The sequence below is a fragment of the Filicampus tigris genome, chromosome 3, assembly GCF_054856515.1.
Source record: "Filicampus tigris isolate MCC_2025a chromosome 3, RoL_Ftig_1.0, whole genome shotgun sequence".
Taxonomy (NCBI): domain Eukaryota; kingdom Metazoa; phylum Chordata; class Actinopteri; order Syngnathiformes; family Syngnathidae; genus Filicampus; species Filicampus tigris.
The window spans coordinates 29,801,828-29,813,888 of NC_141219.1; the positions used below are offsets into that span (position 1 = coordinate 29,801,828).

At 42.5% G+C, this 12,061-nt stretch overlaps 1 protein-coding gene across 1 annotated transcript in view; it reads right to left on the reverse strand.

Annotated features, from left to right (window-relative positions):
- Positions 1 to 12,061, reverse strand: part of txlng (taxilin gamma) — a 40,945-nt gene that overhangs the window by 2,458 nt on the left and 26,426 nt on the right. The window contains exons 7-10 of the mRNA XM_086025395.1: positions 11,762 to 11,881; positions 8,518 to 8,592; positions 4,814 to 4,906; positions 189 to 284 (exon numbers count right to left, since the gene is read on the reverse strand). Coding sequence (XP_085881521.1) covers positions 189 to 284; positions 4,814 to 4,906; positions 8,518 to 8,592; positions 11,762 to 11,881 — 384 coding nt within the window. The remainder of the gene's footprint in view (positions 1 to 188; positions 285 to 4,813; positions 4,907 to 8,517; positions 8,593 to 11,761; positions 11,882 to 12,061) is intronic.

A 12,061-nucleotide genomic window follows, 5' to 3' on the forward strand; every position in this document is an offset into this window, starting at 1 on the left:
CAGGTGACCGCAGTGTACGCGGGGACCTTCGACCTCTGGCTATCTCTTTTGTACCGCCACTCTCATCTCCTGCACGCAACAGTCAGCGTCCGTGCGTAAGGTCGCGCTAATAAGTGGACCGAACCGAACATAATATATATATATATATATATATATATATATATATATATATATTTTTTTTTAAATACCTCCTCAGCCATCTGCAGCAAACTTTGGTTGTTGCTCTCCCATTTCGTCCTCCATTCTGTTGTTTCTTTCTCCAGCTTCTTAATTTTCCTTGTCATCTGAAAAGTGAATAGTGTTAGGCCTGCCGCACTTTGGACAACATGCCAAACCAAACTGAAATGTCATCCTTTGAAACCTTTATTGTGATGAGCCATCTCATTTTTGAGCAAATAAAATTCATACGAATTCAATAAACATCTGTTCCCACATTCACACAACCCTACCCAACCAATCACATACAGAAGTAAACTACATATGTCCATTAAAATAGAACTGCATGCGTGAAGAAATACAACCCTTCTCACAGGCCAAAAAGGCCCAATAGGACTCTTTCTTGCTTGACAGCATCCCTTACCGCCGGTGTCCACCAGCTCGTCCAGAACACAACTCGCGATTGGGAGGAACGCGTTCGGCAACAGTTTTAATGTTTTTTCTTGCAATTGCGTGTTCCAAATTTCCTTGCAACAATGAGAGTACAGGCGGATGTCTGGCGAATGTCGAGAACGTTTGGCGAAGGTTTGGGACCTCGAACAAACCCTGACGAGAATGCAACATTCTCTACCTACCTAAGGTACTACTGTTCAATAAACTTGAGCATCTGGATAATTGTTCACGAAGAAATAACGCAATTGTGGACGGGATAAATGACTAACGGGACGAGAAGGCTGAAGTTTCTGAGAGAAAAGTTTGCCAACTATTTACAAAATGGTTGGGACAGGACGGCGATTGAATGGCTATAGATGGAGCTTTTTGTGTTGGAAAGTACCAGGAACAGGGGAGGCTCAGACAAATTATTGTGAGACTGGATCTACAGTCAGTGATGTGCGGTCATGGGCGGCAACTGAGGCAGAGCCTCACTAGCACCGTCTGCTGGATGTCCTCTGCATGTGAAGAGTTTAAAAAAAGGAAAGAAAAATCTTAAAATGCTTACATTAAATGATGTTCTTTATTAATTCTAGGGCCTGTATCTACCATTTGATTTTTTTTTTCAATCCAATAATGATAAATTATTTCACCAATAAAATAGCTGGATTAGGCCTGCACGAAGTGTCGTTTGAACATCGCGATTGCGATGTGCGCGATAGTCACATCGTAGGACGTGCAATGTTTTAACTCTTTTTTTCTTAGAACACGCAAACTTATTTTGCTTCATAAAAGCAGCAAGCTACTTCGTGGTCTTACACAGCCTGTCTCGCTCAATCAGTCACCGGCCCCTAACCCTCCACTCTCACAGCCACTGCTGCTCTGAAAACACTAACAGGCGACATGGAGGAGACGACAGCGGCAGAAGCGGCAGTGGATTTAGTCCCCAAAAGAAAGTCAACATCCAAAATACAAAAGTATTTCAGCTATAAAAAGGAAGATTCAGAACAACAAAACATCCTTTGCCAACATTACAGACGCCTTCGCCAGCATAACTCCTTATGATAAGAAGTCCAAACAACACCGACATATCACGGATGCAATATGTTTTACAGACCATTTTAGTTATTGTTATATTTTTGTGAACAACTCAGGGGACTAATGCACCTGCCCTTTAATTTTAAATATTTTTTGTTAAAATTTGTTTACAATTTTGCTGCAGTTTCACAAAGTTATTTTTTATTCTAATGTTATATTTTTGTAAACAACTCAGGCGCTAGTACACCTGCTTTTTAATGTTTTAATATTTTCTAGTTTAGTTTAAAGATGTTTATAACTCTGCTGCTGCTTTAGAGGTTTTTTTTTTTCTTCTATTTTTTGAAATGACTCAAGGGTCTAGTGCACCTGCTCTTTTTATTTTTTTGTTTAAAATATGTTTAATATTTTGCTGCCGTTTACATTGAAGTGTGAAATACAATGTTAAATCTATTATATTACAGAGGCATGACCTCTGTGATCCCTTTTATATACAGCAATCATCATTCACAGATGAACCCCCTTAGTCTGGATTAAACGATAGTATATAAATACAATGATGTCATGGTGAGTTAACCAAATTATTCCCAAACAAATCTATTCAAGTCATCTGGTGAAAAGTCTTCTATTTTTAATATCGCAAATATATATCGCAACCCCCCCAAAAATCGCAATGTCATTTTTTTCCAATATAGTGCAGCCCTAAAATGAATGTGTGTATTTTCTATGCAGGATAAGCAGGAAGGGAAGCGAAGCGCACCACAGGCTCAGAGCCTCACCTTTCCATTGCCGACTATTGTCAGGATCAACAAACCGATAATATATCGCTAAATTGACAGGTTGCTGGGAATAACTACACAGCACCCTGTCTCGTCTGACAGTGTGGAAGAAGCGAGAACTTTGATAAAAAGTAACAAAGACTCAAAGAAACATTGTTATGTAACAAACATACACGCAATAGCAACACATTTGAGAGTGCATATCTTTAACAGTAAGAAACAAATTGGTGGATAAATGTTTTTAAGGTATTTTATGGCTGATTTAAGACATGGGTCAAAACCGACCCGTTTAACCCGTTAAGAGAAGCTAATAGAAGAGGAAGGATAAAGGAGAGAGTGGATATTTTGAGAGACTGCCTCTCCTTCACTGACTGTATCCAATGTCATTAGTATATCGCTCCTGTCCCTCTGGGCATCAGAGACTGTAAGCGTTACAATTTACAAATCAAATTATTGTTATAGTTAAGAAATGCTATAAAACGTGCATAGAACATACTCAGGGTTTTTCTGCGTTCCAAATTGCGATTGATATCGCTCAACACAGTGTAAAGCTCTGGCTGTGTTGATTTAGCGAGCAATGTCCCTTTGCGGCTGCAACATATTTTAACTGCAGTTGCATAGTTGGTCAGTATGGAGGCATTATATCAGGCCTGGCCTACCCGCGGCTTGTGAGCCACGTGCGGCTCTTTGCCCGGTTTCATGCGGCTCTAAAGGCCCTTTTAACTGTGAAGTTGCAACGCGCCGTTGTCAACCCCATTCATTGTGCATGTGGTGAGGGGCAGCACCACAGAATGGAGCGTTGCTGGCCGGCGCTGTGCGTACTCGGCCGTCTGCCACGACGGCAAATCCCCTCGGATTGAAACATAACACTATTTTATGGTGGCGCCGATGTGACGTCAGAAAGCGTTTCCAATAGGAGAGGGGCTGGCAAGCGATTTACTGTTATTTTGGTGGACTTATTTGCAAGTAACGGCATGAGGACAATGGAGGAAGCCTTGATAAATAAAGTGCATTTACTGTATTAACACTGAAAGATACATCTAGTCTCCTCTTGATTTTCCTTTTTAAAATGAGCAAAGACTGGGCTTTCTTTTGTAACAATGAAAGATGCATGTTGTCAAGGTGTGGTGTACTCATCTAAACCAGTGGGAAAAGCCTCACATTGTACTTCCTGGTCAGCTGCTATGTCAGCACTTCCAAATATGGGCACACTGTTGAGCGTATGATAAAATGCTTGTCCAAATGCGGCAATTGAACAGATTTCATTCGGCAAGCGAAATACCAGCTACTAGCATCTCACGCATGCACTTTGATGCAAATGAAATCGAGGGAAAAAATGTGTTGCCTACCAAGTTCACTCTCAAAATGGGAGGGGAAAAAAAAAATCTGGGCATAACAAAAATGTGAAGTTCAACACATGATGTTTTAACAGTTTTTGTTGAATGTAATGGTAACCCCGCTGAAAAACACAAACAACAAACACAAAATCAGCACAAATACACAGCAAAACTAGCATATCTTGTGAGCTCATACGCTGGTCAATGCTGGCAGGTTTTCTGCAGGGTCATTCTGCCTCATACGTTCGGCATCATTTGAGCAAGGCTTCACATCTTCAGCAGTACTTCAGTTCCCTCCATGCCAACATCAACCAGGAATTGTCCAAAGGGGACTGAACTTCGCAAGCACTAGTTGCTCTATTTCAAAGAACAGGCAGAAAAGTAGACAGTTGTTCCCAAAATGGAAGCACTTGTTCCAACTTGCTCGGATGTTTGAACACAGCATAAGATAAAAAGCCATACAAAGAAGGGGAGTTTGTCAAAATATTCAAGAGCACTAGGGAGTGAGGGAACGGGATGGGGCAGTGTGCGCCCATATGTATAATGTGGCTCTTTGCAGTACCACTTTAAAAATTGTGGCTCTAGTTTTAATAAATGTATGCTTTAAGATGATAATAGTGATTCTTATTGGAACTCTTAAAGTATGCTCCCTGTAAAAGAAAGTCAGTCAGCTGAATTTTACAGAATACATTCATGTCATGGCGCACGGTGAGGATGGTACCACCTATGCCTCAATTTGAGCCAGGAAAAACCTGTACTGTATATTATGTATTTGTATGGCTTGACGGCAACTGGCTGGGTCTCACTAGTTTGAAATCTGTCATGTTTTTTGGGGGGCATGTGAAAATTCATGCGTTTTGATTGGCTGTTATATGTGAGATGCCGTAACACTGTGCAACAGCGATTCAAAACCAGTGGCCAACTGTTGCCCACTTAGGAAATTTAGCTACTCAACCTCACACAATGTGCGAGTTCAATCGAGTTCAGTCATATCGCTAGGTGGTAACAGAAAGACAAGAACACAGCAAATATAGTTACATTTGTGATTATTGATGAATGGTTTGGATCCCTTACCTTCTCCATCTCTTGTCTAAAAGTGGTGAAGACGTCATTGCTTTTAGCCAGAGTGCTCTGAAACTCCTCAAACTTGTCCATGTAGAGGGAAAGCTAATACAACACAAAGGCACATGGGACGAGTTTTAGAATCTTTCAAGTTAGGTTAGTTTTATTGATAAACACTCATAAATAAGGCCCATTAATATTGGGACATCAACATAATTCTGATCTTTAAACAAACATGAATTTAGCATACTTTGGGCTTTGGTGCGAGTGTATGTACATCCAAATCAGATGCACGTTGTAGGAATTATAAAAGTGTGTTAATGTGCCTCCCAATTTTTAAGGGAGCACAAGTAATGGACCTGCTCATTTTTTCCATGGCTGGGTGTGTGATTCCCTCATGATTCCATTTACAAGGAAGATATAAAAAGTCTAGAGTTCATTTGAAGTGTGCTATTTGCATTTGGGATCTGTTGCTTTCAACTCTTATGAGATGCAAAGTATTGTCACTAAGAGTGAAGCAAGCTATCATTAGGTTGAAATATCAAAAGAAACCCATCAGAGAGATCGCAAAAACATTAGGTTAGGCCAAATTAATTATTAGGAACAATTCCAAGATTGCATTGCATGTTATGCGCTCTCTAGTAATGTCTTTGTTCGTGTCATTATCATTCGATTTTGACAACCCTAAACCACCTATTACATTTAAGTCTGTATGGGTTAGCTTGACTTACTTTTTCTCTGAAGTCCACCTCTGTCTATGGAGTACCCCCTTCACCACATATCCGAAAATGAGGTGCTTTAAACGGCCACACTTGGCTGAAGAGACGGCCTCGCTGGAAGTCCGTTACTCCAAATCTTTCCAAGTCTAGCTTCGAAATTTCAACAAGCCAGTCTACAGGGCTTGTTTTGCAGCTATTTTTCATGTGTTGGCTCCGATGTTGGGAGAAGATGCCGGACCTGGCAGACCCAAACGTATTGTGAGGGTTTGCTGGGAACGTCTGGCAGAATCCCCTTGTCAGAAAGAGTTTCAACTCCCACCTCTGGCAGAACTTAACCCATGTCCCAAGGGAGACAGGGGACATTGAGTCCGAGTGGACCATGTTCTGTGCCTCCATTGTTGAGGCGGCTGATCGGAGTGGTGGCCGTTAAGTGGTCAGTGCCTGTCATTGCGACAATCCCTGAACCTACTGGTGGACTCCGGCGGTAAGGGATGCCGTCAAGCTAACGAAAGAGTCCTATCGGGCCTGTGTATAGTGGAGACGGTGTGCTGGTGACCTCGACTTGGGACGTTGTGAATCGGTGGGAAGAATACTTCGAAGACCTCCTCAATTCCACCAGCACGGCTTACGTTGAGGAAGGAGTCTGGAGATTCTGAGGTGGGCTCTCCTATCTCTGGGGTTGAAGTGATGGTTAAAAAGCTCCTCGGTTAAAAAGCCTGATATCCGCCCAGAATTCTTGAAGCGGAAGTCAACCCAAATATATATTTTTTTAAGAATATTTTCCCAGCAGGCCCACTAGTTCAAACATGGCATTCTGATTAATTTTGCGTTTATGGAATATAAATTAAGTAGCAAACTGCACTCTTTTTTAGCCATCTCTGTTTTCTGAATCTGAGCCGTGATTGGTCGTTGTGAGCAGTTGTGATGTCATTTTCAGTCGAAAGAAGACAAAATGGCCGCCCCCAGAGATGGCTAAAAACGAGTGGATTAACATTTATTCCACAAACGCAATATTTATCAGAATGCCCTGTTTCAATTAGTGGGCTTGCATAGAACATATTCTTGAAAAAAAAAAAAAAAGGTTTGCATTGACTTCCCCTTTAAGGCTCTGGATGTTGTGGGATGGTCCTGGTTGACAGGCCTCTACAACATGCTCTTGTTAGCAAGTGAAGGCAGGATGGGGCATGAGATCAACAGGTGAATCAGTGCAGCATCTGCTGTGATGCAGAAGCTGAATGGTTCTGTTGTGGTGAAGAAGGAGCTGAGCCGAAAAGCGAAGCTCTCACTTTAGCTGTCGAACTACATTCCTACTCTCACTTATGGTCATGAGCTGTGGGTCGTGACTGGAAGAAGAATGACAGTGCATCCTTGATAGGAGGAGGCGGCCTGACAACATGAAAAGAATGGCAATTGGCATCCACGATCCAGTGAGACAAGCGCTAGTTTGAGACGGCAGTGCCCCCACAAGAAACACAGACGTACGAAGATCCCAGTAGCAGCATTATAAAAGTGGAGAGCCCTTACAGGGAACAAGATCTCCAGTTTGACCCCACCGTTCCCTGATGGGGGTACAAAAGGTGCGAGCCGGATTGCCTGGTTAAAATGCGAGCCGACATACCTTGGGAATTAAAGTGGCGTTCTGCCTTAGAATGACACCAGCACCATCCAGGTGCCACCTCAGACAGGATGGACTAATTGATAGTGCATGCAACCCACAGACACGCTTTGCGGAGGCAGTGGTGAGCAAGAAGACAGTTTTATGAGACACACACTGAAGGGGCACATTAGCCAGGGGCTCAAAGGGGGGCTGGCACAACAAGTGAAGGTCCCAATGAAGGGTACGAAAACACAGAGCCCCGGTTGCAACCATGACTAACAGAGGCACATAAAGGCAAACCGCCGGTGAAACACGGGAGTGGAAGCCGCTATGACGCCAATCACTACCATGCTGGGAGAGGTGAGCGGACAATACCGTCACCAGCAAAAGTGCACAACAAAGCCCCGGAGAAAGCCCAATGGTGGCAAAGCCCAATAGCGGGTAGGACTGATGCGGACGCCTGCCAAAATAAGCAAAAAATAAGCATACAAATAACCAAAGTCATGACCACGGTAAAACAGTACGGGCCCCAATGCGGCAAACACCCCAGCAACACAAATTACACTGCGGCATATGTGGCAACCACCAAAGTGATATGAGCAATCCAAGGAACCGACAACCTCACCTCATGCCGCACAACCACACGGTACCGCAAACAAACACAATGCCACCCTGGTGACCACAAACAAAGCCGTTACAGCCACAGCAGGGTGGAAAATCCGTAGCTCCGACCAACGCGGAACAAGGCTCTGACGAAACATAGACAAAGATCAACGACTTGAATCCTCAGGAAAAAGCAGAACCCAGTGGCATGCAAGACAACATGTGAGAAGGTTCTGAGAGGCTGTATTCCGGGTGTCAAGTGCTCTTATACACGGCCTTGGTCCCCCAGGGGTCACTAACGATTTCGGGACTCAAAGAAACAGTTACATAAACAATTGTCATTTTATATCTAAGATTAGCTGTTGGATCTTTTAATCAGGTGCGCTTTGTAGTCCGGAAATTAAGGTATGTCCATGCTCATGTCGGGTCAATCACACTCTGCACAAAATTAAAGGAATAAATAAGGCTTACAAAGTCCTTTGCCAATGTTTTTTCCGGACAGCACACATAAATATTTAAGTCCCCCATATAGACGATAAGATCATACTTTGGTTTCAACAAGAGGACATGAAAACCATTCATGACGTAATAGAAAGGCGAGTGTTACTGTGTTACCATCTCGGACGCTACATTAAGTTCGAAAATGAACCCTTGTGAACCAACGGGAGGAAATTAATAGATGTCGACCTTCTTACGGCAACAATCAGGTCCGTGTTTAACGGCCATATTTAATGACTTCCTGAACAAGAAAAAATACACAAAAAAATGTAAGTTTGTGGTACTGATGCCTTATTGACCTGGTGCTTGAGTTGAACTTCTTGCTCCTTCATCACGTCACACTGGTGTCTGGATTCAGTGGCATCTTTCAGCAACTAAAATCACAAAAGTTAAAATGCTCACCGACAATTCACATGAAAAAAAATCACAGTCCCAACATCTATTGTTTGATTTGGGTTGAATAATTGTGCAACAAATAAGACAAAAGACAGACTATTTCGATTCTAAGTTAAAATAAAAACATATACATACAGTGGGGCCAATCAGTATTGGGAAACCTAGTAGGAAATCAACCCAAACACATTTTTTTTCAAGAATATGTTCCCAGCAGGCCCACCAGTTGAAACATGGCATTCTGATTAATATTGCATTTGTGTAATATGAGTTACGCATCAAAATCCACTCATGAGATCAGGGGTCAGGTAATGACCAATCAAGGCTCAGCTTCAGAAAACAGGTCAGCCGTGATTGGTCGTTACGCCATTTCACTAACTGACAGAAACAAGCCCTGCCTGTCTTGTGTGTGTAAACCGGAATAGCAATTTTATTTTGTTAACTAACTGTTAACATTTACTACCTAATCCCTTTGCGTCCGAAGTGTGTCCTTGTGTGGGACATCTTTTGACCGTAAAAATCTCTACCAGCGTATACATTTAAATGACCCGGAAATCTTTGTTTCCTCTTAAAATAACCTTGCGTTATTTTGCAATTATTTTATAAAAACTGAAAACGGCTTGTTAAAACAAAAATTTATTGCAAAATGTTGTAGTAAAACGCAATACTATTGCGTTATTACTCAATCTTAACTATTCTCCTGATGTCCCCTGGCTTGCTCCAGTCGGCGGCATCATCATCATCATCACAACACGATGGTCTTGTGTTTCAGCTAGATGCTATCTTGGTTAAACCGTTATAAACAATTCAATCCACTCACGATAGTCCCAGCCGGTAAGTGGATGTGCATAGGAAATTAACCAGCTAATGATCTTTAAATAATGTTTATAAGTGCACAGAGTTCTGTTTTGTTTTTTCTGGGGGCGGCGGTGGGCGGATCGACGAAATGTAAGGACCATAAGCGCTTTAAAAGGACAAGGACAGACGGGGCCGAGGACGATTGTTTTTATGAATAAGTATGGAGGGACGAGGACGGAAGGGTACACAGGTCCCAGATGGAGGACGGACCGACAAAAAAGGGTAAAGTGCCTAGCTCTGCATATATAGATACATACAGTGGGTACGAAAAGTATTCCGACCCCCTTGAAATTTTTCACTTTCTGTGTCATTGCAGCCATTTGCCAAAATCCCCAAAAAGTTCATTTTATTTCTCATTAATGTACACTCAGCACCCCATTTTGACAGAAAAAAACTAATGTAGAAATGAAATTAAAAAAGAAAAACTGAAATATATGGTCGTAAGTATTCAGACCCTGTGCTCAGTATTGAGTAGAAGCACCCTTTTGAGCTAGTACAGCCAAGAGTCTTCTTGGGAATGATGCAGCACGTTTTTGGATTTTGGGGATCCTCTTCAGTCCTGTCAGGTTGGATGGTGAACGTTGGTGGACAGCCATGTTCACGTCTCTCCAGAGGTGCTCAATCGGGTTTAAGTCAGGGCTCTGGCTGGGCCAGTCAAGAACGCTCACAGAGTTGCTCTGAAGCCACTCCTCATTGTCCTGTTGAAAGGTGAACCTTCGGCCCAGTCTGAGGTCCTGAGCACCCTGGAAGAGGTTTTCCTCCAGGATATCTCTGTACTTGCATTCATCTTTCCTTCAATTGAAACCAGTCGTCCTGTCCCTGCAGCTGAAAAACACCAACCACTGCATGATGCTCCCACCACCATGTTTCACTGTAGGGAAGGCATCGGGCAGGTGATGAGCAGTGTCTGGTTTTATCCACACATACTTAGAATTAACACCAAAAACTTCAATCTTGGTCTCATCAGACCAGAGAATCTTATTTCTCATAGTCTGGGACTCCATGTGTTTTTTGACAAACTCTATGGGGGCTTTCATGTGTCTTACACTAAGGAGTGGCTTCCGTCGGGCTACTCTGCCATAAATCCCCAACTGGTGGAGGGCTGCAGTGAGTCAGTTTAATTAAACAGCTGGACTACAATAAAGGAGCAGAAGAAATGGACAGCATGTGAGTTAAACATGAAGGTCGCTGCAAAAGGTCTGAATACTTATGACCATACGATATTTCAGTTTTTCTTTTTTCATGAATTTGCAAAAATTTCTACATTTCTGTTTTTTTTGTCAAGATACAGTGCTGAGTGTACATTAATGAGAAACAAAATGAACTTTTTTGATTTTGGCAAATGGCTGCAATGACAGAGAACGCCAAAAATTTCAAGGTGTCTGAATACTCAGTACCCATTGTACGTACATATGTACATACATACACATATACACATACAGGAAGTCCTCGATTTACGAATGAGTTCCTTTCCTACTTTGGCGATGTCACACGAATTTCTGCGTACGTCGGATTTCACCGTTGAAGTTGAAATTTATGTCAAAAGCTTAGTATAAAAACAATGAAAATTCATTAAAATAAAAATATAAGATGCTGTACTTACCGTTACTGCTGAGGTGAATGGAAAAGAAGGAGGGGAGGGTGAAAAAGGCAACGGTACTGCCAGCACACAGACACGATCGAGACACTCTGCGCATGCTCAACCGCAAGGAATCCTGGTCTTTGTAGTACAGGAAGTGCTTGTATGCTGAAGTACGGTGTTTGGCGCGCAACCCACCGCAAATACTCAAGTAGAGATAAACAAGCTCAGAGACGGAGCACAAAAGCACACATTCGGAGCAAGGAGGAAACTGGCTGCTTCCTTCCTGTGTTGAGTGACATGAATAGCAAGGGTTTTATTGACAGTTGAATGTAACACGCGGAAAAGACGATCATTTGAGTCACGACGCCGTGCGTCGCCGCTCACAGTGGGTTATTCAAATGCGGGAGCAACTCTGTCCTCTCATTCATGTAAACGGGCTATTCCAAATGTTTCAGAAATCAGAATTTTGATCTTAACCCGAATATTGACTGCATGTAAACGTAGTCACTATGGTGCTGGGGACAAAATGGCGGCGGAGGCACAGGCGTCTTTAAGTCGAAACGTCGTAGGTCACGTACGTTGTAATTCGAGGACTTCCTGCATATGTATATGTTTTTTTTTCCTGTTACACAACACAAGACCAACTACCAGCTATTTGAATTTTAATCAGTACTACTTACGTACTGGAGGGTCACACAAAATCTACTCACAAAGTTTCTTTCTCGCAGCTGTTTCTCCTCCACTTCCTTCATCATTTCAGTGATTCTCTGCAACTTAGCGTCCATTAGCTGTTGCTGTAGCTCTTTGTGCTTGAATACTCTGTCTATGTGCTATAAGAGGGACACACACATTTTGTGGGTCAGAATACTGGAAGCAGGAACCACTGTGATCGAATATATTAAGATTGAAGGCATCTCACAATTTAAGTCATCATTGAGAGGTTAAGAAAGAGGCATATAGCCAGCGCCATCTTCAGAGTCTGAAGATGACCCTGTTGGGCCAATGACGTC